General features: G+C 38.4%; 1 protein-coding gene across 3 annotated transcripts in view; it reads right to left on the reverse strand.

Moving 5' to 3' along the window:
- The window catches only part of Cfap69 (cilia and flagella associated protein 69), a 67,020-nt gene that overhangs the window by 34,613 nt on the left and 5,322 nt on the right, over nucleotides 1-27,085 (reverse strand). For all 3 annotated transcript variants that reach the window (XM_034519524.2, XM_076913088.1, XM_034519525.2), the window contains exons 2-9: nucleotides 25,804-25,863; nucleotides 22,560-22,625; nucleotides 19,674-19,783; nucleotides 17,144-17,220; nucleotides 13,399-13,497; nucleotides 6,415-6,564; nucleotides 6,141-6,318; nucleotides 2,340-2,463 (exon numbers count right to left, since the gene is read on the reverse strand). In XM_034519524.2, the coding sequence (XP_034375415.1) occupies nucleotides 2,340-2,463; nucleotides 6,141-6,318; nucleotides 6,415-6,564; nucleotides 13,399-13,497; nucleotides 17,144-17,220; nucleotides 19,674-19,783; nucleotides 22,560-22,625; nucleotides 25,804-25,863 (864 nt within the window). The remainder of the gene's footprint in view (nucleotides 1-2,339; nucleotides 2,464-6,140; nucleotides 6,319-6,414; nucleotides 6,565-13,398; nucleotides 13,498-17,143; nucleotides 17,221-19,673; nucleotides 19,784-22,559; nucleotides 22,626-25,803; nucleotides 25,864-27,085) is intronic.

Below are 27,085 nucleotides of genomic sequence, written 5' to 3' on the forward strand. Positions count from 1 at the left end.
CACTACTTAACACAAAAGCCCTGAAGAAAGACCAGAGCTGCAAATATCTCAGCAAAGGGAACTCATTTTTGATGAGACATGCTCAGTGGGATTTGCATATTAAGCAAAGTTTACAGGTGCACATAATACTGGGCTTTTGCACTGACAGTATGATTTTTCTCCCTCCTCAGGATTCACATGGCTGCCTTTAAAATGTAAGAATGTTATTGCTTTGGTTTATATTCATGCAATTTCTGGCATATTGACAGTGACAGAACTGAGAACTCACTGACTGGCCATGGCCTGTCAGACAAATATAGGGTCTATCTACATATGGAAGACTTAACTAGGTGTTATGTCATGGGACTGTTTATGGTGTTTTCACAGAATGAATTCCATGACTTTTCTTATGTTGGATCACTTGATGTACATTGACAAGTATCAGGACCTTTATAGGTAATACAGTAATATGGCTGATGTGTAAATATTGTGATTTTAATCATTCCATTATTTGTTCACTATACAGTGCAGGGAGGGGCTGGAGAGATGGCTGAGGAGTTGAGTGTGGACCTCAGTTCAGTTCCCAGAACCCACTCCAGGTGGCTCCCTACCACCAGTAACTCCAATTCCAGGTGTTCCAACACTGTCTGTGCCTCTGTGGTCACTTACATGTATAGACAAGCCTACACTTATACACATACACAACACTAAAGTATTCAAACAAATATTTTTAAATATAGGGAGAGTTAGTTTCTGATATGGCTGGATAGTTATAAAATAATCTTTGAACAAAAATATAAAAAGCATCAATCTTTTGCTTCTCTCTTGGCCAAGTAAAAGTAGACATTTGAAGAAAGTTACAACTTTGATAAAGACTAAAGAATTCACCGTGTAGATTCTCATACCAACTCCTTCAAAAACTGGCTTTTATCCCAACAGCAATCCTCTTCCTACACCTTGTGTACGGATGCTAAACTCAAAGGAAAGCCTACAGTCTAAATGGACCAGGAATCGGAGGACAGAGGCAGCTGCAGCCAGTAGAACGAAAGGCACAGTCTCATAGAGGGAAAGCCAGAAGCAGAATCCAAACATGCTCACACAGGCTCAGACTCCGACTGCTGCCTCATCTGTCCAAACACAGATAATTCTACATATGGTAACCAAAGCTAGAAGAACCAAACTGAGATTTGAACCATAATCCACCATAGGTATGAATACAGACAAGTCCAGTGTCTGCTCGTGATAAAACTGAGACAGTCCTCTCCGGAAGCCTATGTCAGAATCCATGCTCACAGTGAATGGGAACACAGAAAGTACGTAAAGTAGAAGTGGGGAAAGGGACTCAAAACACTAGGGCTGTAGCTCAGGGGTAGAGTCCTTGCCTACCATGCAGAAAGCCCTGGGCTTGATCTCCAGAACTGAAAAAAAAAAAAAAAAGAGAAATTCTAAGATCTGAAATAAAAACACACTAGAAAGGGTGTTTGTACAGTGAATGAGGCCAGAAAAATTAGTTAATTTAAATATGTAGACCAATACAACCACCCAACCTGAGGACTAGAGAGAAAAATTCTTGAAAACAGTGACGAGAAGCCTACAACCACATGAGACCATTTCAGAAACTAATTAACTGTGTAAGTATTTGGAACACTATACCAAGGGGGAGAGAATAAACTGAAAACTATTGATAAAAATAATGACCCAAATTTGTTCAAACTTGCTGAAAAAAATTACATATGTAGGACATTCTATAAAGTATAAACACAAAAGGGATAACATCCTGGCACACTTAGTAAACCCACTGAACAGCAATGATAGAGGGGAAAATCTTGAAAACAGAGTTTAAATGACACTTTCATATCGGGAAGCAAGAATTCCAAATAAGCAGTACTTACCAGGAACAGCAGAGAGCAGAAGACAGTGGAACATTATCTTTCAAGTGCTAATAGAGACTTTTTTCAACCTAGAATTCTATATGCAATGAACATAAATTTCAAGAATTAAGGTAAATGACCGATAATTTTAGAGGAAAGAAACCCAAGAGACTTTGTTGAGAGCAGGTACCATGTTTGTACCACAGGAAATGATAAATTTCTTTCAGTGAAAAAAAAACCTCATAAAGCTAGATAGGGAGGAACAAAAGAAAAACAGCAGAAATAACGAATATGTAAGTGCTAAAATACAGAGCGGATGCTGGGCTTCCAGCAGAACACAACAGAGTGGTGGGGGGCAAGAGCGGAAGTGACTATTGAGACATTAAAACACAGTTTAGCAGTGCAGTAACACACATAAATACCAAATAGAATTTGGAGTACCCCCACCACTTTCCCTGTTAAAGTTCATATGATCTGATATGTACTTACAATCATCGGTGCTCCAGGGTTCTGAGCTATAATTGTGGTGATAACTAATATATCATTTCTAAGCTGTCGCTCATAGTGACTATGCCCCCTCAAAAACAGGTTTTTAAATACTTCCTTCAAAGCCCTAGAAAATAAAACATTAGAAAAGGATAACGTTATACACAAAATGTTTGTGTTTCTTCAAAATTCGTTTGTCGAAACCCTCCCTTGTATGAAGTGTATTGGGAAGGTGGGTTTGGGGAAGCAGAATACAAAAGTGGAGCCGTTATACAGGAATCAATGCCCTCACAACAGGAAGCCTGAGAGCTCTCTTGCCCCTTCACTCCCTGTGAGGCACGGAGTCAGGGCCTGCTATCTGGAAGAGCATGTTTACTGGAACTCAGCCATGCTGGCACCCTGAATTGATGTCTACTCTCTAAGACGATGAGAAAAAGATTACTGTTGTTCATAAACTACAACTCTCTGGATCCTTGTTAAAGAAGGGTGAACTAAGGCCTATTTCTATGGAAATACTTATGCCTCTATCAATAAAATCCTACTTTTAATTTTAGTCTTTGCCCAAGTATTGCTTTTCTTTCTTTTATCCTTTCCAATCTGCTTCTAATTCACAACCATGTACCAGACAAGAACCCACTGATCTAAGGGCACACTGCTGCCGACGTGGTTGCTCTGCATGATTTAATCATGCCGTGTTGACGCCATCCAAAGCTTCTTGTTATTCTTAGGATAGGTCCTCTCTTCCAGCAGGCTTCCCGGGGCTCTGCTGCCTTGGTTCTTGCTCTCGCTGGAGCCTCAGCTCTCAGCAGTCTGCTCTACTCTTCTGCTCTCATCATACTCAACTTCTTTCAGTTTTTCCTCCTAAAACTGATTTTTACTTCTTCCCTACACATGATGCATGATGCTCTCTGCAAAAATCTTTTCCTGTGACTGATTCCTAACTGCTGAGATCCTGCTAAGGTTAATGAGCTCGAGGAAGCATAAACCAGCTCAGTTCCAAGTCAGACTTCTTAGTAGACAGTCATGGTTTTTGCCTCTTGGGACCCATTTGCCGTTTTCTTTGTAATAACGTTATATTTCTTATTTGGGCATTCAGTCTGCCTAGCTTGTGGCTCTGTGGGATTGATGTCTAAAGAGTGGAAGACAGAACCAATAAATAGAGAAGAGCTAAGTCCTTAGGTTTGATGAGATCTGAATAAAATGGCTCACTTTTTAAAGTTGTATCCTCATCAGTCGGTGTTCTAGTTTCTTTTCTGTGATAAAACACTGACCAAAGCAACTTAGAGGAGGGTATGACTTATCTGGCTTATACTTCCACGTCACGGTCCATCAGAAGTCAGTGCAAGAACTCAAGGAGAAACCATGGCAGAAACCATGGAAGCTCTGTACTGGTTGGCTCACTCATAGGCTCATGCGTAGCTAGCTTTCTTGTACAGTCTAAAACCACTGAATAGGGAATGGTGCTGCCCACAGTAAGCTGGGCCATCTTAGACTAGTTACAATAAAGACAATCACACAGAGATATACAGGCCAGTCTGATCTGACCAATCCTGCTCTGTTGACTCTCTTTTCAGTAACAGAGACTGTGCCACATTAACAGTTAAAGCTAACTAGAACAGTAGGGTTGGGTTTTGGGATCAGTTGACAACAAAAACACATTCATCCATATTATTCTGAAAAAGATGTGATACCTTGCAAAAATCTCTTTCATTATAATTATTATGCCTTCTTTTAATTGGTTATGTACTTATTTTTCTCTATAAATGTAAGAAAAGGTCCATTCTAGGTTTTTAATTAAAATATATTTTTAAATTAATATATATTTTAAAATTGTGTGTGTGTGTGTGTGTGTGTGTGTGTTTGCTTTCAGGTGTGTCTTCATTACATATGCATGTGTGTTATCAAGGGAGGTCACAGGAGGGCACTGGATCCCCTGAGACTGGTGTTATAAGTGGCTGTGAGCTGCCACGTGAGTGCTGGGAATCAAACCTAGATTTTTTGCAAAAACTTAACTGCTGAGCCATCTCTTTGGCTCTTATTTTATTTTTTAAAATAGGGTCTCATCATGTATCTCTGTTTGGCCTGGAGCTCACTCTTGAACTCACAGAGATGTCTTTCTCTGCTTTCTAAATTCTGGGACTAAAGGTATGTTGCTTAGGCTTTAGTTATATTATTATAATCTCGGACTGACCCTAGCACAACAGACAATAACCATGTGTAAAATAAGTGAATTATTTGAAACTTATTTGAAAACTTGTGCACATTTTACTGACAATTTTAAATATACAACTGGAAAGGTAGTAAATACTAATCAGAAACCTAATGAATAAATAGTTCTAGAAGTCTAATTTTTACTTTATCCATCTGTAGAGGCACAGTTTACCTTTATAATAAGACATTTTTAGAGCATCCTACAGACAAGTGTGACTTCTCCTGGGCATGGAGGCACATAGTTGTATTTAATTCCAGTCCTGTTAAAAAGAAGACTATCTTCACTCAGCTATGTTGCATGTTCCAGGTCAATCTTACTACATAAAACCTATCTCAAAACTCACAATACGGCAAAAGTATAGCTTCTTATTGTAGGCATAATGATTTTGTTCACTGTGTAAAGTTTACCACTGAGTTATTCAAATGCCGATTTCTCTGCCCTCATATCTTGTTTCAATCTGGACATGGCTTTGTTATATTTATTCTTAAAAGCTCCTGTCTCAAATTTGTAAAAACACTTCCTCATTTATTCCCAATGAAAGTCAACCGCCAATACAGAGCTTCTAGGAAGGGCAGAGAAAGAGTCAGGAAGTGAAGGAGGGAGCCGCGAGGGAGGTGGAGAAACTATCAGGAGAGGAGAGCTGGATCAAGAAAAGGTAAAACACTGCAGGTAAGATGAGAATGTTGTCTGGGGGAAGTCTGACCAGCTTGGAGGTTTAGAATGAAGTAATAATTACTCAGGATTTGGCTCAAGGCAATTTAACAAACCTTAGTCTTTCTGTGTGGTTTTTTTTTGGGGAAATTAGCTGGTTAAGAAATACAGCCACCAGATTAATTCACTAATTATATTAAAAATAATTCCTTTTATAAATTGCACCCCATGTTGGGCACCAATTTGCTTTGGTAATTATTATTCTGGGGTTTTGCTACATCCCCTTGTTGCCTTTAAATATCTATCAGGGGTTTCTACCCCACTTTAGATCCCTTAATTCCCAATTAAAAGACATAGGGACCTTTAGATTTACAATAAGCTTTAGAGCACTAGAGCTGGGCAGATATCAGCGCTTTCTGCTGTTTTGTCTACTTCCCTGTGGTGATCCTCGAGATATCACTCTCCAGGTTCCTCCTGGGCTGCTTCTACTCCATCAGGCCAGCCCTCATGGCCGTGCTCTCACCAGTCACCTATCTCCCGTGGTGATTTCCTTTCTTCTTCCTCTCTCCTTCTCATGGTCCCTACCTCAGACCCTAAGTCCAGGAATCTTAGCTCCTCCCCCTTTCCTCTGCCCAGCCCAGGCTGTAGATGTCTTTATTAGCCAATCAGTGATAACTTGAGGGGCAGAGTTTACATAGCATCATTTGGTGTGTATGAGAATCTCCTCCTGGGGGTGGGGCAACAAGATCTTGGGGGCCAGTATTTAGCATTTGAATACATAGCAGCACCAGACTAACCCCTTACATCTTAGTATGGAGATTTCATGAAATGCAGCCTTCAGATGAATCAAAATGTAATTGAACACAGATTCAAAGTTGTGGTTATTATCATTGGCTATGCTTCAAGGCAGAAGACATTCCTATCTATCTATATGCACTTACAGCAGGCATTCCAAGTTACTAAGCTGTTGTATAATTTCCTCCTTTGAAGATTTTTCCAATAAATTCCAAAGTACTTCTGATGAGCGAAATAAAAGCTGTCCTGAGGGATCTGGGTCATTGAGGTGAGCACAGATTCTGCTGGCTGCTTGGGCTTTCACCATTAAAGTGCAATTAACTCCTGAAAATTAAATTTAACAAACTATTTATACTGCATAGTCTGTTAGAGCACACTGTTGGACAATGAAACGTTCGAACTCAGTAACACTATACACACCAGAAGTAGAGAGATGCTGCAGAACTTTAAGAACCCAGAGTTTCTCAACAAGTTGATTCTCAAGCAGGAGCTCTGACTGTACCATTGCTTTAGCCAATCCTCCGACCTCTACCATTTTAATCTTGTATGACGAGCTGACTTGCTGGTAGCCTAGCACAGCAACAGGGACAGTTATTTCACAACATGATCATTTAACAAGAGAAACAATTTCAAAACCTTTTTAAAGAACATGTGATATTTGTACAGTACAGGAATGGACAACATTTTCTATCAAGGGCCAGATGGTATTCACTTAATCTTTACAGGTTATGAAGATCTGTATTTCAACTATTTGGCTCTAGATGTTGTAGCATTGTATCATAGCAAAAAGAAAGCCATAAACAATATAAAATAAATGGACATGGCTGTGTGCAATAAAATTTAATTTGTGGTATCCCAGTTTTAATTTTGGGCCCCATAGATTTTGGCCTTAAAATAAATGCACAGATTTTGGACACATATCTTAAATTCTAAAAAACAAACAACCAAACATCAAAAAACAAAACAAAACCAACAATAAAAGAAACAAACAAACAAATGCAACTATCTGTCAGTAAGTAGTAACTTTCTGTAAGGCCGAACAGCATGGAGGACAAATACTTTACATTTTCACTCTATGGGACCAAGTATTGCTTTAGCTCTTTTAAGGAACAAGAAGTCTATCACATCAGTAGTAAATGAGAGGGGAGAAGTAAATGATTGTGAATACAGGGCTATTTTAAGGCAACTGAATAGTGCAATCTCACAAAAACTTTGTTCTGCTGTAGGTCCTATGAGACTCGCCCACTTTTGCTGGTTCCACAGGTGCCTGCCTAACTATGTTTAGTCACAGGGATTAATGAAACCACAGTGAAGGGGAGCTATATTTTCTCAGTGATCACACTTACGACTCCTTGACATCTTGACCTTTGAAAACAACTAGATTCTTTAAGCTTGACAGAGTTCTGAGTGGTCAGTTTGCCTTAACTTTCTGAGCTTGGTCTCTGAGCCTTAGACAAGGCCCTGTCTATTCCTGGGATGAGTTATGGTGGAGTATGTCTTATATACTCACTATATAAGTTATTAAAGTACAAAGAGGGATGGGGAGATTGCTCACCGGGTAAGGGCACTTGCTCTACAAGCATGAGAACTTGAATGTGACTCTTTAACACCAAGGTAAAAAACTGGGAGTAAGCTAGGCACGGTGGCACATGCCTTTCATTTCAGCAGTTAACAGGCAGAGGTAGGGAAGTCTCTGTGAGTTCTCTGGTAGTCTGGTCTACACAGAAAATGCCAAGAAATTCAGGGCAACATGGTGACATTATGTCTTAATAACAACAAAAACAGACAAATAATACTCAACAATAAAAAATTAAAAATAAACAAAAAACCATGGCATGACTATCTACCTGTCTGACCCCAGGGCTTAGGGGTAGAGTGGAGCCAGTAAGACTGCTGGAGCTCACTAGTTACCAGCTAACTCTAGGTTCAGTATTAGTTTCAAAGGATTAGAAACGGACAGAGCAGAACACCCAGCATCCTCAGCTACCCATACTCAATGTGAGCACATACCAACGCATATACCACACACACACAGCTCATGGTATGCATACATGGATATGCATACACTTACATATATACAAGATTTTAAAAGTACAAAGAATAAAAATTGCTTATAAGTTTACAATTTAAAGATAATCTTAAGACTCAATATATTTATTGCTGATGTTGTAATACATGAACATAATTGTAATAGCACACTCTATATAGAAGTTTATACTCTACTGTAGTAGATCTATTTCTTAGAATGAAAAATGCTTTCCTAACTTGTGACTTTGGTTGTGTAACTCTTTCAAATGGATGCCCCAAGTACTTTATATGTGTTATTTTTTACCAATGAGTTTCCATTCCTATAGAAGGACACAGTAATATCCAGGCTCATGGGCCAAATTTGTCTTCAGGACTATATGTTTTCCCATCACTCTACTGAGGCATTTCCAGCTCTGCTTCTTGACATCCAGCCATGCCCATGACATGGAACCAAGTGAGCCACACTTAGTAATGGTACTGTCTACAATTCCCAATTGCCACAGTTTGGTCATAGCAAAGTCACTTCCCTGTACCTCAAAAGTCCTCTCTCTTAACTCTGTACCACTGTCTTCTTTTTTTATTTTAAATAAAGTTTCAAGATATTATTAACTTTAATTCTATTTCTTTCGGTGTATGCCTGTGGTGATGTGTGCTATGACCCATGTGTGCTATGGCATGTGTGTAGTGGTCAGAGGACAACCTTAGAGTTGGTTCTTTCCTGTGACTCCATGGGTCCTGTTTATTGAACTCAGGTCAACAGCCTTGGCAGTGGACAACTTTACCTACTGAGCCATCTTGCCAGTCCTGTGTTCTTTCCTTTAAAAGGCATCTCTATATTGCTGAGTTGATTCTACTCTTGTGTTCTTTTTTTTTTATTGGATATTTTATTTATTTACATTTCAGATGTCATCACCTTTCCCCATCTCCCCCCATAATCTCCCTATCCCATCCCTCCTCCTCCTTTTTGCTTTTATAGCTTTTTAAAGCTTGTGTTCTTAATTACAACTTCTCATGTATGCTTCAAGGTTTTTGCTTTTCCATTTCCCATTTAGAAGCTTCTAGCTTGTTTGCCTACAAACTTCGTTTTAACATCATAAATCTTATAACAAAACCCAAATAACTGTCCTTTGATTTTGCTTCTAGTTAAGCTGCCCCACATCTTGTTTTCTTTATCATTTCAACTCTAAATATGAGTTTGTATTTATGAGCTGCCCATGCTTCATTCTGAAGTGACTCCTTGTGTTCTCATGATCCTTGGATAATTCTATAAGATCACCTTCATCAACAGATCTCAGACATTAGCTACAACTTTCCAGGTATGACATTAGCATGAACTTTCCATCCATCATTACCTTGGGATGGGCAGTTTTGTCATTTTGTGAGAAATAGAGATGTTGTCATTTTAGGGATGAGTGCAAATAATCATGGTGTATGACGGGGAGAAAACCAGAATGGGAGCTCAGGCTCAGGAATTTCTCTCTCTCTCCTTCCTTTTCTCTATCTTTCTTTCTCTCTTAAAGGGAAGGGTGTTGAGAGGAAAAGGGGGGATATAGAAATAGAAGAAATTAGAGAAATGGGGGTAGATTTTACATTGTTAGAAGATCGATGCAGATTTAAGGTTGTATTTTTTATATTGTCATAGAATTTTGTATATTGATACAAGTTTAAAGCTTTCATTAGTATAAATCTTTGTATATTGATACAGAATTTAAGATAAATTTTGTTACAACATGACATATGTATAGTTCAACTCTTGTATAGATATTATGCTTATGCAACTCATTTTAAAATACAAGGTTTAGTCCCAGTCTGTTTAATGGCTGCTATTGCAAACTGTTTAAAATAACTAAGTAATGCAAGTTAATAATCAGTCAAACTCATGGTCATATTAGATACTAGTTTAGTTAATTACAATAAATTAACTTTCAAGGTGGTCAAGCTGTCTCTGTCATTTCTATAACTCTTGTCATTCCCGTACTTCCTACATACTCAGGTAATTTTTACTCCTCCTCAGTTCTCAGATGAGATTGAATATTACATATTCATAGTCTTACTACAAGCTTAAATTGTTTAGGATTTAAGAAGATTTTCTAGGTCTAAGAAGATTTTTTAGGTTAGTGATACAAGTTAGAATAGAAAATGACTTAGATACAGAACTCTGAACTCACCAAGATAGGATAGATGATAGAATAGTTTATTTAAGTTGCCAAATATATAAGAATTGGATATTATAGATGTACAAATGCTTTCATAATTGTTATAATTGAATTCAATTTGTATTAGAAAGAAAAAGAGCTGTTTATTGAACTAAGAAGGGGAATTATACAGAGAATATCTTGTGTATTGTACAAATGCACCACCTGTCAATTAAAAAACCTATGGCCTATGGCTTAGGCAGAAAGCAGAGGTGGAACATCTGGGAGGAGAAAGAATTCTGGGAGAGAGCCAGAGGCAGGAGATTTGCTGGAAAGATGTGACGAGATGGACATATGGTAGCTGAGCACAGGTAGCCAGGCATGTGGCAGAATGCAGGCTAGGAAAAAAATGGGATATTTTAAGTTGTATCTAGTCAGAGAAGAGCCTAGCTATATGGACAAGGTATTTGCAAATATATTTTGAGTCTGAGTCTTATTTCTGGGGCCATGGGGCTGGGAGAAAGAACCAGGGCCTAACTTCAACACATGTATTTGAAACTAATTGTTGTGACAATCTCAATGTGTTTGATGCTTACAAACACAAGGCTTCTCTCCAGTGTGTTATTTCACACACTCGAAGGGAACATGGACACGGAGGCTTTCTCACATTGCTCACATACATCATGCTTCTCTGCAGTGCAATGTTATGCTTGTCTTTGAACAGAGGATAAACCACATGCTTCTCCACATTGCTTATGCTCACAGACTTTCTCCACAGAGCAGTTTCTTTCACATATTGGAAATGAAAGGGAACAGCCAAGGCTTTACAAATACACCTTACATTGCTTACATATATAGGTTTCTCTCCACCTTGTGCTACCAGATGTGTCTGAAAGGCTGGCAGACATATAGGCTTTCCCATTTTGCTTATCTATATATGGCGTCTCATCATGATGTATGTGCCCTTTCACGTTTTGGAAACACTGGGTATGGCAATGGTGTGTGTGTGTGTGTTCTTTACATTTATTTTTGTGGTTTCTCTGCTCTCTTGACACTTATTTCTTCTGGTGTGAGCAGGCTGAGCTTTGGAGGGTACATTTGGAGATGAAAAGCCAATATCTTCTTCTCCACAATACAGGGTTTTCATGGTTTATGCCTCGTGGAATTCTCTTGTTCAGAATAAAACCTAGAGTCCAGCTCACCACTTTTCTACAGTGCTTGCTTTGATTTGGGTCCATAATTTCTCTACCATTTGTGCCCTCCTGCCTGTGAGAGGATATTAGTTAGATAAGACACCTGAGTTAAGACTGTCTCACTACCCTCCTGCCTGTGAGAAAATAGTAACTAGATATGCAGCTTGAGCTAAGGAATGTTTGTGGGAGCATTTCGGTTACAGGTATCAGGAAATTAGAGATGTTGGTAGGATAGCCCTGGACCCTGACCCTTAGATAAGTTTTCCGCCTGCTTGTGTTTATAACGGCAGCCTGAACAATAAATTTTAAAGCACTTGATCAGACATTTAGACTGGTGCTTCCTCTTTGTGTCTCTTGTCCTCCCATTCTTTCTTCCCCTTCCCTAGGGTCTCCTCGAATCCTCGGCAGGCCGGGCACATTTGACCTTTTTAGGTTTCCCCTGAGGTTTTTGCTTTTCTCTACAAAGTTCTGGCTTTCTCCTTTTTGGCATTTTCTACCTTCCTGGTGTCCCAGGTTCACTCCACGGCTGTTCTCTCCTGCAGCCTGCAGCACACCAGGTCTCAGAAGCACACATGGAATCTCAATGATGGCGGTGCCAGACAAGGCGCTTCCTCCTTTTAAACCTTTCTAGTGTTTGGATCCCTTTTGAACCTCTCGTATTTCTTTGCGTTATATTTTCCAACTCTCAGTATGAACACTTTCCATAATGTTCTTCTTGGTCCCTTGCTATTTCCATGACGTATTTTCTGACTAATTCAACCACTGACAGGTTCAATTTTCATTTCTACTCAGTGAATTTCAAGCCTGTTTGTCTTCGCGGATGCTTTTGTGTTTGTGTCCACCCTTCTGCTGTGTTCTCTAATCTGTTTATCTGAGACTTCACGCCGCATATTTAATTGTAGCGGCTTTCGTTCTCATAGTAATTGTGTTATCCAACAAACCCAGTTTACAATGTACATAGACTAAAGAAAGCCTGCCCCCAGTTGGCTCTGATTGGGAAATAAAGTTGACAGCAGCCAATGGCTGGGCAGAGTGAAAGAGGCAGGACTTCTAGATTTCCAGGACAAGGGACAAAGGGAAGAGGAAGGAGAGAGTCAGAGATGTGACGAGATGGACAGAGACAGAGATGCAGAGAGATCAGAAGTAAAGGCCCATCAACGCATAAGAATCTGGGGCCACTTCCCTGCTTGGGTCAGGGGAATCAAAGGGGTGGTGTGTTGTGGGGAGATTTAGAAGTGTCCAGCCATTGAGCTAGTGAGGCATATTAAAAATTAAGCTGACGTACGTGTGTGTGTGTGTGTGTGTGTGTGTGTTTTCATTCAAGAGCTCTGGCAGGTGGCTAGAAACTGGATCACCTGACAGGAGCTCTAAGCAGATTAACTATCCTCCTACATTTCCTACATTTAATAATCCCCTTAAGTATTTCACTAGTTCAGATGTCTTCTCTTGTTCTCCTTAGTCCCAAATTTTTAGACTATCATAGATTTACTTTTATCTATCTAAAACCATATAACTTTTAAAATATCATTTATCTATTCTCTCTTACTATATTAATTGCAAATTATATAATCAATGAAGTATGTCTTAATATTATATACTCTTAAGACTAATGCTTGATATAATTTACTCGTAAGTATCCATTAAGATTTCCTAGCTATAACATACAGAATTCTCCACAAGCATAATAGAGAATGGTACCAGTATTCCTATTTCAACACTTATTTGGGTGGATTGATAGTGAGAAAAATAATTTTATTTACAATTCTAAATAATACTATTGGTAACAAACTAAATATGCTATTCCTTTATCAACTGGGCCATAAATATTTACCATCAAGATAAAATTTGATATAAACTTCCAAACTAAGAACAAGAAAACTTATACAATTTTTAGAGATAAGAGGTCAAAGCTAAACAAATTTGTTCTTTTTATGTATTGAATCCATGAGCCCCTGTTTGTTCAAAGTTTAGTGAAATATGAGATAATATTATTTTTTTTTGTTTCCCAAAGACAAAAGTTATCATTGAAAGATCAATGAAAAATTTACCTGGAATACGTTTCTTTAGTGGTTCTGCATGATAAAAGTCAACAATACACTTACAAATTTGTATCCGTAATGCAGAACTTGGTATTTTCATTAATTCACCTGCCAAAAGGATAAAGAAAAGCAATATAATATCATGTTATAAGTTTATTTTAAAATGTAAGCATATAAGACTGATATTATAATAATTAAGATCTCATCAGATACATTGCGTCATATAATTGCATGTGTGATCTTATGCGTGCTTTGCAATACTTCATATGAGAGTGTATGTTGAAAAAGTTCTTGTTAGGTGTTGTTTTTATATGAATATTTACACAACCATGATGTTACATTAAGTTCAAGAGAGAACAGAACAAATGAGATACAAAGTGAGGGTAAGATGTAGGAAGTTGTTGCTGGCAAACTGTATACTGTTTGACAGTCGATTCAAAAATAGAAAGTATACTCCAAATGATAAAATATAGTAAATACACAATCCAGGAGCACAGTGACTTGCCACGTCCCAAGTGTTATCAACTTCATATAACTATGTTGCTATATTTTCAGATAATTAGCAATGAGAGGTTTGTTTATACCATTTTCACCACAAATATGTGGATAATGATTTGTACTGCAACAAATTATGCCTTCAACAGGGGAATAGAATTTTTTTTTGGATCAATGATAGATTTATAGAACCACCATCTTACATATGTTCTGTTGTTGGGTGAAATGAGGTGATAGGGTACATGACAGTATATGTGAACATACATGCACATGTGACTACATAATACTTTGAGTCTATCATTATTATTTGGTATCTCAATCACTTTAGCCTGTCATTTCCAGAAAGAACAGAATGATACTAATGACATAGATACTGAAGCCAAGTTACCCAAGATTAAATTCTGGCTTTGCTACACATTCCCTTTGTAAACTAGTACTTTGGTTTTTTTCATCTAAAAAAAAAAAAAAAAAGAGGTCTGACAGTTACTACATTTAAGAATGCTATAAAGATTGATTTCATGTGAGACAGGGGCTGAGAATAATGTTTAGCATAGTTAAGTGCTATGTGTGATAGTTACTGTTTGATAAATGCGGGTTAGTATTCTTTCTAACTAGACTCAGAAATTTGTGTTCCATGGTGTATTTGTTCTTTAATGTTCCATATTAGCTTGGCTCTCAATTTGCTGGCAGGCTGACAGGAAGGACTCTGGGGCAGTCTTTGTCTCAAAGGCAATAATTACATGTTCAAGTTTTCTGGGTGAGGATGAAGGACACAGGATTTCTTTTCAGCCATATCCATACTACTACTGAATTCAATTTGGCTAACTCAATAATTCAAACTAGACTGCATTCACTTATTTGAAGTTCAACAAGAATGTCTTCCAAGAGAATCTGAAGATAATCTGCAGGACTCTGTAATGACCCATGCTGCCTGGATGGATACCTAAGGACAAGCAGCGTCAACAGAATCAGTTTTAGGATTAAACTGGTTCAGATTGAAGTCTCTGAGCATAAAAGAATAAAGAATCCTTTTAAGCCTGGGCTTTCAGTTGGGCCTCGTGTAATGTTCACTTCCATCAGAGGGGACATGTGAGAGGGGACATGGGGACAGGGGTAGAGAACAAGGCCTCCTTCTTGCTTTAGCACCATCTCCTCCAGAAAGCTGACCCTTAATAAGGTCAAGAATATCTCCTTAAACATCATGCTGGAATCTTCATTTGGAGTTAGAATGTTAGTGTTTGAAAAAAATAATAACAATAACAGGGAAGAGAACAATTAAACTAGCCAAAGAGGAAGCATGGGAAGCTTTCTTATCTGCTTCTCCTTCTTTTCAGTTCCTACAAAATAAGAAATATCTTACAGCTTCCTGATTTGGCATTTTAAAGCAGAGTACCAATTTTTTACCTTATTTATTTCCAGAACCCTTTTCCTGAGTCAGAAATATCTACACATCATTTAGAAGAAATTCTAAAACTTACTTATACATGGTAGAACCTGGGGGTTCTTAGTAATTGCCACAAACATATTTTATTAAATACTTCATATTGTGTATTTTCATTTACTTCATGTTTCCAGAAATTAAAAAAGGCACAGAGCAGTATTTGCACTACATTATTAGTAAAGTAAGAACTTAGGAGTCCATACTGTCCCCAGTGGAACAGCAATGTACTTTTACAAACAGGGTGTCAGTAAGTAAAGAATAATGGGATGACAGGTCATGTATTATTCTAGAATGTCTGCTAGTTTTCTAGGAGGCAACATTCTACAACAGTAGGGCCAGCAAGGACACTTAAAAATAATATTACCAATAAAACCTATTTTTTAAAATATTAGTATGTCATCTTTTAGAACAGACGTCTTTATATTTAACTTTTCCACTAATGACAGGGTTGAAATCTCCCATTACTTCTGAATCTACTTGTTTCTTAAGGTTTTCTTTAATTCTCTGTATTTAATCTAGTCTTTGTGATACTTCTACTGTTGAAGCTGAAATTTAGGAAATTCTCTCTGAGTAACTATAGTTGAAGATAATGAAACCTAGGCAAAAATAAATAATATTTACTGTTAAAATAAACATGCTTTTTATTCACTTTGGGTGAGCCTTTAAAATCTTCTTGTATGGGGAACATCACTTGGAAAACAGCTTAAGGAAATGGTTTTTAAAGTTTACTGATCATTTATCTATTATTTCACTTTTATAAAGAAAGACATAAACTAATAACTATGAATTTAATGTAACAGTTGTTTGGAAAACATATCATCATGTCCCAGACTCTGATTATCAGAAAATGTTGGGGTTTTTTTGTTTCACTTTTTTTCTTTCTTTTACAATTTATTTATTTTTATTTTTTAATCCTTTATAGTTCAGCCTTCATCCCCCTCTCCCCATGTCTGCCCACCCACAACTGCTCCCCATCCCATACCTCCTCCCCCAACCCTCCTCTCCAAGAGCATGTCCCCAGCCCTATGCCCTGACCTCACCCCACCAGGCTTCTCCACTCCCTGAGGCTCAAGAAATTGTTTTATGTGATCACATTTCTTAGGAAATTATTTTTCTATTTCTAAAAATAAAATAAAAAAACCTTTATGACATTTTTATATTTGATTTTATTTAAAATTTGCATCATACAGACAACAATGCATGTGAACTCAATGGTTTCAGCAAGTCAGCATAAGAGATCAAATGAAAATGCTTCTGTGCTTACTAAAAGGAGACTACAGATACTTGGAGGGAGTTGGACATGGAATTCCACCCCCAGCTATGCAGCCATTGGCAGTTGATAGCTGCCAGATAGGAGACTGGTTTCTCTGAGAGTGCATGCTCCAGTGAATCCCACCAGTTCAAGAATATTTGGCAGCACAAACTGATCTTGATGGGGACAAAAGGACAGTCAAAGTTGGGTGTACATCTAAGGGCAGTTGGATGAGGAGTGAATATGACCAAAAGATGGCGTATAAACTCTCAAAGAATTAAAGAAAGGCTAACAAACACACAGCTAATTTATACATCAAGTCAAAAAAAAATCAAAGAAGTAAAAGCCAGTCTTCCAACATAAAGAACAGAGGAGGGCCTTGCTGATATTATCAAACACCTCAGATGCAAACCGCTCCAGAACTATCACAGAGTACACCATGATAATTCTTAACTAAAATAGGGAAGAAGGAGCCTTGGTGGGGGAAACCCCGTTAAGGAAACCACAAAAGCAGATCCCCTCTTCCTCAGGTCGGTCATTCCCCATCTAAGACAGTCTTAACTTACCCAGAAGTGCAAATGAATTAGCTGTATCTTCAGTGTAAGTTATTTCATCCGATACTTTCTTTTTCAAAAATGGCAAGCTTTGGTAAGAATGAAGAATGACAGAGTAATTTTAAATGGATTACGTGGTTGATACATCCCTTATAAAAGGGGAAATATTTATATTCTAAAGAATAAGGGATATTCTCTCTTAGCCTAACTTATTCTTTAGTGTAAAGAACCAAAAGCAATAAGAAGAAAATTGTATTTCTAATTAAGCAAGCAGAGATTAAACAAACACATTAGTAAGAGTAAAGAGATAAGGATGAGCTAAGCAATCTTACATCACTCATAATAAAATACTTACCAATCATCTTTCTGACGGCAAAGTCACTGTGAATTACAGTTGTAATCAAAGTTAGGAGAACTCAGCTAAAACTTAAACATGTTTAATGGCTTTTCCTCAAGTTCATAAAGCAGAAGCTACTAAATTCATGGTCAGTTTCTTTGCAAAGGCAGTGCCTCCTTCTTATTAATCCGATTTGCAACTATTCACAAAAGAATGAAATACTTTTGGAAACAATAACTAATTCAATTTTAAAATATTAATTATATTATAATTGCAATTCAAAGTTACTATAACTACCATTATCTGAAAATACTTATTTGTAAATCACAAAAGATCAAGCTTATGAATCCCAAGTCATTATACTAAATTTCAAAGGACAGATAAAAATTACTTCTTAAAACAAAATATAAACCATTCGAATCTCGTGTGCTGTTTGAAGTATATAACATGTTTGTATATACCACTTTCAAGTCAGATCTTTCCAAACATTTACTAAATCATTGGGAAGTGACATTGACAACAATCGTATGTGGATACAGAAACAGTGAAAGTGGGCACACTCTTTTCCTCGTGTTGGAAAGTAGTTGCAAATAGGAATTGAAAACGATCATATGTGGATACAGAATAAACAAGTTAATTTGAATTTAAAAGTGTATCAAGGCAAACTACAAAGAGACAACTTTATAATTTGTGTGGGGACACATTCCTGTCCTTTGAGAATTAAGTTCAAAGCAAATAATATTATCATCTAGTTGACTGATGGACAGCTAAAGATTTCAAAACTAAGACTCTAAATATCTTGCCCCATTTTTACATTTTTTCTACCAAAGGAGACTCCAATGGGATAGGGGGTTCAATCCAAAAAGGTATGCAGGAAATAAGAATGTGCTCCTGGTATAATGAAGAAAGCAACTAGAGACTAAAACAGACAATCTGATGAATTTTCAATGTTTTAATCTCCAAAAAATTCTTGAAAAGACAAGTGAGAATTGGGCCTAGTGCAATGCTGAATATAGGTGGAACTTTGAAATGTTAAAAAAAAATGTCAATAACTTACAAAGGAGAGAAAGGGAAGAGCATAGCTGGAAAGATGTGTAATGTTTCCCAGTGAGACATTCTGCAGGCTGAACCAGCTGCATTGAGCAGACCCTGGAGGTAAGGCTGTGAGCCTAGTCCTTTAGATCCTGCACAGCCCCACACGCAAAAGGGCTGTTTGTAATACATATCAACACAAAAACTTCTAGTTTGTTTCACACTAAAGCAATAATTTATTTCCTCGTATATAAATCTCCATTGAAAAGTAAGGCCAGACATGGACATCTGGAAAATGATTGTTCTATGATATCAAAGAATTAATGTAAATGGCTACAAAATTTTTTATTTTACTACTGCTAAATCTAAGAGTCGGAATGCATATATGTGTGTGTGTATGTGTGTGTGTGTGTGTGTATACACATACACGAATAGTGTCACTTTACTATTTAGCATATTAAATTGATAGATAGGTTTAGAAGATGAAATTGTCAAATGATTTCTTTCCAACTTTAAGAAGTCTTTTCTCCATTGGTGTATTGACTCCATTGGTGGCTATTTAAACATATATCTAGATTAGCCACTATGTGGCAGCAAAGAAGCATTTATATGTGTGAGAATCTACACACGTTAAGTGTGTGCATATTTGATCTATATGTACATAAAATATATGTATAAACACATATATGTAGTTTCCAGAATTGGTGTAGAAACTACACTAGAGAGAAGCATAAGGCATAATAATTTTATAACTCTTATCTCTGATTTATATTCCCATATATACCAAACATAATTTTTCTTCCTCATTCAAAATGGCAAAATCAAATGAAACATGACATAAGAATATACTTTTTAGAGACAAATTGTTTTAAAGAAAGAATAAAAAGAACACCAAACTGAAACTAAATACCTTTAAGTTTATGCAAAGATTCTCTCAAATTACTACATTCATTTGTTGCTTACCAATCATGTGAGCATGACTACATGTAAGAAAGTATTTTATATATACTTACAATTTCTATAGCAATCTGTAACATTTGAATAATAACTGCCCAAATTCTGTCACCAACTTGATTTTTTTTATTATTTTGATATACTATATATCCAACATCTTTGTAATATAAACTAAAGCATATAGTACAAAGTAAAATTTAAAAAAAAGAAACAACTTACCCACACAATTTTATGATGTCAGATGCAGGTTCTACAAAACAGGGCTGTTTTTCAATTTTTTCTGCACACAGACTCAGAATTTTAAATATCTGTGCCAAATCTCTTAGAGGCTTTAATATTTTTGTTAGGAAAGTTATCATTAATTTATAAACACATTTCTTCTAAGAATTTACCTCAGAAAATTTACAAAATCCGATGTATCTTGTTAAGTATGGTAAGTTTTATTTTAATTAGTTTGAAGTCTAAAGAGAACAGTTTATAACTGTACTTTTAGAAACATTATATTTTCATCCATTTATTTCAACTCACAACACAAACAGATATAAATCTTATTATATAAACAGCTTAAAGCCTATTTTAATGTAGTACTTTATCTTTTCAGATGCATTTTCTCCTAATCAGAATTAAAATTGTGTGAGATTTTTATTTTACTTAAAGCTCACATAAAAGCAAAATGTACCTTTTCTAGAGAGCTTCAAGTAATATATTTTATTTTGCCAGTTTAAAAAATATGACTAATACAAAACCAAATTTTGTTGATTCTGTTTGATGACTAAGAGATCATTCTGATCATGACTTCAGGCTCTAGGTTGAATCCTATTGTCGCTAGCTTTGCTGCAGGAGCTTCTTAGGCAGGGAGGGGACACACTTCTGTTAACTTCAAGTTCCTGTGAATTGAAGCATCCACTCCTTATAGAAGAGGCTCATGTGACTCAGGAATAACTTTACAAATCTTGGAAAGCTGACATTTATGACTAGGGGAGCTTCATACAACTTTCAAGGATGTAGCTTTGTGAGCTCTCATTGTCATTAGTGATGGGGAGTGCTGTTTAGTGATGCATCTTTCTCTGAGTCATCCATGTTCCTGTAAGATAAGCCAATAACGTCAATAGTTCACTAAATTAGACCTGGGTAGAACTCTTAACTTGGTTTTTCATCAGTGCCTTATTGAGGGTAAATAGGTTCTGTTCATGTCTCCCCAGGAAATATTACATAACATACTTGGTGCCTGAACAGGGACAGACAGAAGCAAGGAAGAATTGGGACAGAATAGTTATATGGCCCTTGCAGTGTGTGATGAGACATGTATCTATGACTCATCAGTTTGAAGGCAGAATCCTGGGGCACAATCCCAATACGGGTTCTCTTCTCCCATGGTAAGGGGTGGTGTGCCTCCTTGCTTCAGTTGTGGCTCCATACTCCAAGATGTGTGACAGGGCATGCAACAAGGTTGAGATGTCTCAGAACGGAATATCTTTGTGGGAATCCCACTTCAGCCATCTTCTTTTATGTAATAAGGGGATGGGGAGTCTCTTGGTGACTGGAATTCAAAGCATGTGTATGCAGATACTCTGACAACAGTTCAAAGACTAGAGACTGTATGGTAGTCCCCCAGGAGACAGTCAGCAAGCTGTGGTGACCTCTACATGTCCACTTTGAGGAAAGTCTTGTTTAAAGAAGGAATTACAATGGGAAGGGACCTAAAGCTGTCATCTTCCTTGTTAGCCTCTCATTTGGTGGGTAGCACTCATTCTAAGCAGCTGGAAATGCCAGGATTCAATCAGGAGGTATAAGTCATGATGAGGAGATGGAAGGGAAAGAGAGCATAATTTAGAGCTGCACTGGGAAGCCCTTCATGGGCTCCATAAGCTTAGAGCTTGGAAGAATCTAACAGTGATGTGACAAAAACAGATCAGAAGTAATCCATGATACATAGCCCTCAGGTCTGACCGTTAATAGAGATGAAGGGAAAATCCACAATACAACACATTGTTTTTCCTTAGGTTTAGAGAGCTGGTAGCAAGTAGCTCTACTTCTGAATACCTTTTCAATAGGCTGGCTTTAGAGGCTGTAAAACTTTACAAAGCATGGAAGTATCACTTCCCAGGAAGCTGCTATGAGACTTTTCCTGGGAGATGTGCACTTTAGATAGGTCTGTTTACTTTGGCTAGGTCACTGCTAACAGATTACAGAAACAGTTCTACGTGGTCTAGCTTAATGAACCAGTGAGTATGTTGTGACTACTTGCAGAATTATACATGGGCAGTTGCTTAACAGGAATGTAGATGACTCAAAGGCAGCTGCAGCACTGAAATGTGTACTTTATCTTGAGTCATGACTCTCAGAATCAGGATCCCTGGAGTTTCTTGCGTAGCGTGCAGGCAGCTTTCCAGTTGGAGAGCTTCCTTTTCCCAGCAGTTGTATATCTCTAATACAATCTTGGAGAGTGACTACATGAATCTTGTAAGTTTCTGCTTTCTAAACATGTGAGTTTCGCTTACTTCCTCAGCCTTAGGAACCTCTGTCCTTTCTCCAGGACAGAATACTTGAATTAGAAGGAAAGCCTATACAACACTTCACCCCTTCCTCCAGATCCACATATCTTCTATTCTCCTCTGAATTTCCCCACCCCACACCAAGCCTTGAAAGGGGTGATATAGGTGCTTGATAGTCTCCTTCCTCTGGGCAGAGTATTGAGCAACTATGCCTGAGTAATAGTCAAGTCACCTCAGAAGTTTGATGGTTTATGAGATTCAGGTATAACACCCATTGCAAAGAGGAAGTTTTCCGTCCCAATTGACTGAGTCTGACAACAGCAGCAATCTCTAGGTAGAAATGTCTAAAAGGCAATTTAACAAGAAGATTCCATCTCTTCAACGGGACAGTAGTAATTGCATCCCCTCTGAGACCTATGAACTCCTTAGTCATGAGCTTTCCACTTTCCTGTCAGTTCCAGATGGGGATCCCTTCTCTGATCCTTACAAACAGGTGATAAACTTACATGGCTTGTGACACCATGTTACCACGACCATAGGAAGGGATCTAGTGTGTATTTTAGTGTTTCCAGAGGAATGGAATAAACATACCCACATATATAAAGGATACAAATCCATTCTGATAACAGTGTATCAGTTTCTTGATGTAATTAAGTTGTTTTTCTTCTGAGACATCCTAAAATAAATGGTCTCTTAGTTGTTTTGTGCTATTAAATTAGTTAAGATTTTTGAAATTTTATTCAGTGTATAGACACATAAAAATTACTAAGTAATTCATATTCATATATATATGCATATATATATATATATATATATATATATATATATATATATATATATATATGCAAGCAGCCTGCATCTTCCACAGGGACCCCTTCAAATAGCTGCAGCAGCTGGAAACCCGTGGAAGCCAGTGGACTCAGGACTCATTCCCTCTGCTCCAGCTCCACCTCCCTTCCCACAGGGGCAAATAACCAGCATGTCTGCCCCGCTGAAGACCCCACAGTCTGAAGGCCTCCCAGGAGATCTGTTGCACCCAGGGCAACAGACCCCACAGTCTAAAGGCCTCCCAAGAGATTTGCTACTGCCAGGGCTGCAGGTCTCCCAGGAGACTTGCAGTAACCCAGGGACACAGGAGGCCATTTTTACTATGTTATTTCTGCCAATCCATGAGCATCGGAGATTCTCTCCATTTTCTGAAACCTTCGATTTCTTTCTTGAGAGACTTGTAGTTATTGTCGTACAGATCTTTCACTTGTCTGGTTAGAGTTACCCCAAGATACTTTGTATTATTTGTGACTATTGTGAAGGGAGTTGTTTCCCTAATTTCTTTCTCAGCCTGTTTATCATTTGTATAAAGTAAGGCCACTAAAGCTCAAGTTCAAGTGGATTAAGGACCTCAATATAAAACCAGATACACTGAAACTAATAGAAGAGAAAGTGGGAAGGAGCCTTGAACTCACTGGCACAGGGGAAATTTACTAAATACAACTCCAATGGCTCAGGCTCTAAGATCAAGAATTGATAAATGGGACCTCATGAAACTGGAAAGCTTCTGTAAAGTAAAGAGTCAATAAAACAAATCACCAACATAAAGATTGGGAAAAAAATCTTCACTAACCCCATATCTGATAAAGGACGAATATCCAAAATATATAAAGAACTCAAGAAGCTAACCTCCAAAAAAGTCAAACCACCTAATCAAAAAAATGGGGTATAGACCTGAACAGAGAATTCACAATAGAGGAATCTCTAATGTCTGAGAAGCACTTAAAGAAATGTTCAAAATCCTTAGTCATCAGGGAAATGCAAATCAAAACGACCGAGATTCCATCTTACACCAATAAGAATGGCTAAGATCAAAAACTCAGGTGACAGCTCATATTAGCTAGGATGTGGAGAAAGAGAAACTCTTCCATTGTTTGACTGCAAACTGGTACAACCACTCTGGAAATCACTCTGGAGGTTGCTCAGAAAATTGGAAATAGCTCTACCTGAAGATCCAGCTATATCACTTCTGGGCATATAACCAAATAGATGCTCCACCATACCACAGGACATAATGCACTACTATGTTCAGAGTGGCCTTATCTGTGATAGCCAGAAGCTGGAAACAACTCAAATGTCCCACAACAGAAAAGTGGATGCAGAAAACATGGTTCTGCACAATGGAATACTATTCAGCTATTAAGAACAAGGACTTCCTGAATTTTGCAGGCAAATGGATAGAACTAGAAAATATCATCCTGAGTGAGGTAGCTTAGATCCAAAGGACATGCATGGAATAAGTGATAAGTGGATATTAGCAAAAAAAAAAGTATAGAATACCCAGGAAACAATCCACAGAATTCAAGCAAGTTAACAAGCAGAAGGGCCCACATGAGGATGCTTCAATCCCACTTGGGAGGGAGAAGAAAGCGATCATGGGAGACAGAGGGGGAGGGGGGAGGGGAACATGATCAGGTATTGGGAGGGGACAGGAAAGAAGTCTAAGGGGCAGAAGAATAAACGGAAATATGCACCCTTGGAGGGTGGGAGGTGGGCGGCCCTCTAGAATATATCTGAGGTCTGAGAGGTGAGAGACTCTCAGGACTCAAAGAGAGAGACCTTGAATGAAATGCCCAACACTGGGCAGAAGGAACTTGTAAAGTCCATCTCCAGGAGAAAGACAGGGCATCAAGTGGAGGGATGGGGTTGTCATCCCACAGTCAAAAACTCTGACTCAGAACTGTTTCTGTCTAAAAGGACAGCAGGGACAAAACTGGGGAACAGACTGTGAGAAAGGAAGTCCAGTGACAGGCCCAATTTGGGATCGAGCTCAAGGGGAGGCTCCAAGGCCTGACACTATTACTGATGCTATGGTATGCTTACAGACAAGAGCCTAGCATGGCTGCCCTCTGAGAGGCCCAACAAGAAGCTGACTGAGACAGTTGCAGATACTTACACCCAACCAATGGACTGAAGTTGGGGACCCATGTGTTTGAATTAGGGAAAGGCTGGAAGAAGTTGAGGAGGAGGGTGACCCCACAGGAAGACCAGCAGGCTCAACTAACCTGGACCCCTGAGATCTCTGAGACACTGAGCCACCAACCAGGCAGCATACACTAGCTGGCCTGAGGCCCCAACATACATTCAGCAGAGGACTGCCTGGTCTGGCCTCAGTGAGAGAAGACACACCTAATCCTTGAGAGACTTAGGGCCCCAGGGAGTGGAGAGGCCTGGCAGGGTGGGGTGGAGTGGGGTGGGTAGGGGCATCCTCTTGGAGACAGTGGGGAGGAGGAATGAGATGAGGAACTGTGGGAGGAGGGACTAGGAAGAGGGTACCAACTGGACTGTAAAAAAAATAAAAGTAATAAAAAAAGCAAATGTCTATGTGGGTACCATATCACATAAAGAAGAGAGAACAAGCAAGGCTGAATCCAAGGGGATAAGAACTGGAAGCAGTAATGGACACGAGTCACCAAAGAAGAGAAAACTTTTTCTAGTAATGAGTTCTTTTTGTTTTGGTGATGGATACATGCACAAAATATACTAAAAGTTAAATAAAATTTTATGTGAAGCCCCGCAGCTTCTGTCCTGAATGTTAATTTTACTGTATTCATTTCTTACTGTATGTTCAATGAATCATAAAGAATTTGGGTACAGTTAATAAACATCTACACACTAATGTGCTTTCAAACTCATGTGTCAACCAAAACCAAACCCCACACTGTGACATGTGTTCTTCCCATTTCATCTTACAGTCACCCGGTGTGTGTGTGTGTGTGTGTGTGTGTGTGTGTAAATGCGTATTATTGTCCAGGGAAATATAACTTTCTAAGTGATTTGGCAAGAACGCCTCAAAGGTCACTCACCTTATCATCATCTTCGAGGAGTTTGATGATACGATTAAGGTCCATAGGCTTGAAAATACCCTGAAAACACATGGCTTTTGTTATTCCACACCATGAGAATAAGGAAATTAAGTCAAGCACACACATGACCACACCACCTTCATACCCCCTCCCACAACCTCACACACATGTTCTTTGAAAATGTCATAGATGTATACAATGCAGTCATATCAGCACCCACTCCCTCTCTGTCCCCATTGTATCTTCCTTCCCACTTTCAGTTCTAGTTCTTCTTCTTCTTTCTTCTCCTCCTTCTCCTTCTCCTTCTTCTTCCTTTTCTTCTTCCTCTTCTTCCTCTTCTTCTTCCTCCTCCTCCTTCTCCTTCTTCTTCTTCTTTTTATAACATACTGTTTCAAATTAAAACCACCCATATGTATACAGCTATGAGGTTCTCAGATCCAGCATGGGCAACCTGCCAGTGTCCACCCTCAAAGAAAAGTGACTCAGTTCCACAGCAGCCATTGATTTTTAAAAGCACCTCAGGCATGACTGGGGCCTTGGAAACCATCCCAATTGTTAAGTATAACCATTAAATTGTTATTTTAACCATTAACAAATAATTTGGTAAACAGAATTTTGCCTTTAGAGATATGGAGCTTTTACAGTGTCTATCAGCTGTGATTACTTTGGCTTTCTCTTTCTTTTTCCCTGTTGTGTTTTCAAATTTTATGGATGCAGATAAAGCTACAGACAAACAGGGTAGCCTTTTGCATTATAATTTCTGAAATAACCTGTCTCCAAGAGGTGGCAGTAGATGGAAACATGCAGCAACCCACAGCTAAACATCAGGTGGTGCTCGGGAAGTCTTGTGGAAGAGTTGGGGATAGAATTGCGCAAGCCAGAGGGCTCAAGGACACCACAAGATTTAGAGTCTACTCATCAGGGACCATGGGGGAATCTCAGAGATGGAACTACCAACCAAAGAGCATGCAGGGGAGACCTAGGCCCCTCACATATTTGTAGCAAATACAGTTTGTTCTTCATGTGAGTCATCCAACTGTTGGAGTGGGGTCTGTCTCTGATTCTGCCATTGGATCTCCTTCCCCTACCTGGACTGCCTGGTTGGGCCTCCGTGGGAGAAAATGTGCTTAGTCCTGCTGGAACTGGATGTCCTAGGGTTGGGTGGTACCCAAGGCGGCTTCCCCTTTGAAGAGAAGGTGAAGTGGTAACGGGAGGAGAGACTTGTAAGGGTGGGACTTCGAGGAAGGATACAGTCAGGATGTAAACTGAATATATAAACAAG

This window comes from Arvicanthis niloticus, chromosome 15 (assembly GCF_011762505.2).
Source record: "Arvicanthis niloticus isolate mArvNil1 chromosome 15, mArvNil1.pat.X, whole genome shotgun sequence".
NCBI lineage: Eukaryota > Metazoa > Chordata > Mammalia > Rodentia > Muridae > Arvicanthis > Arvicanthis niloticus.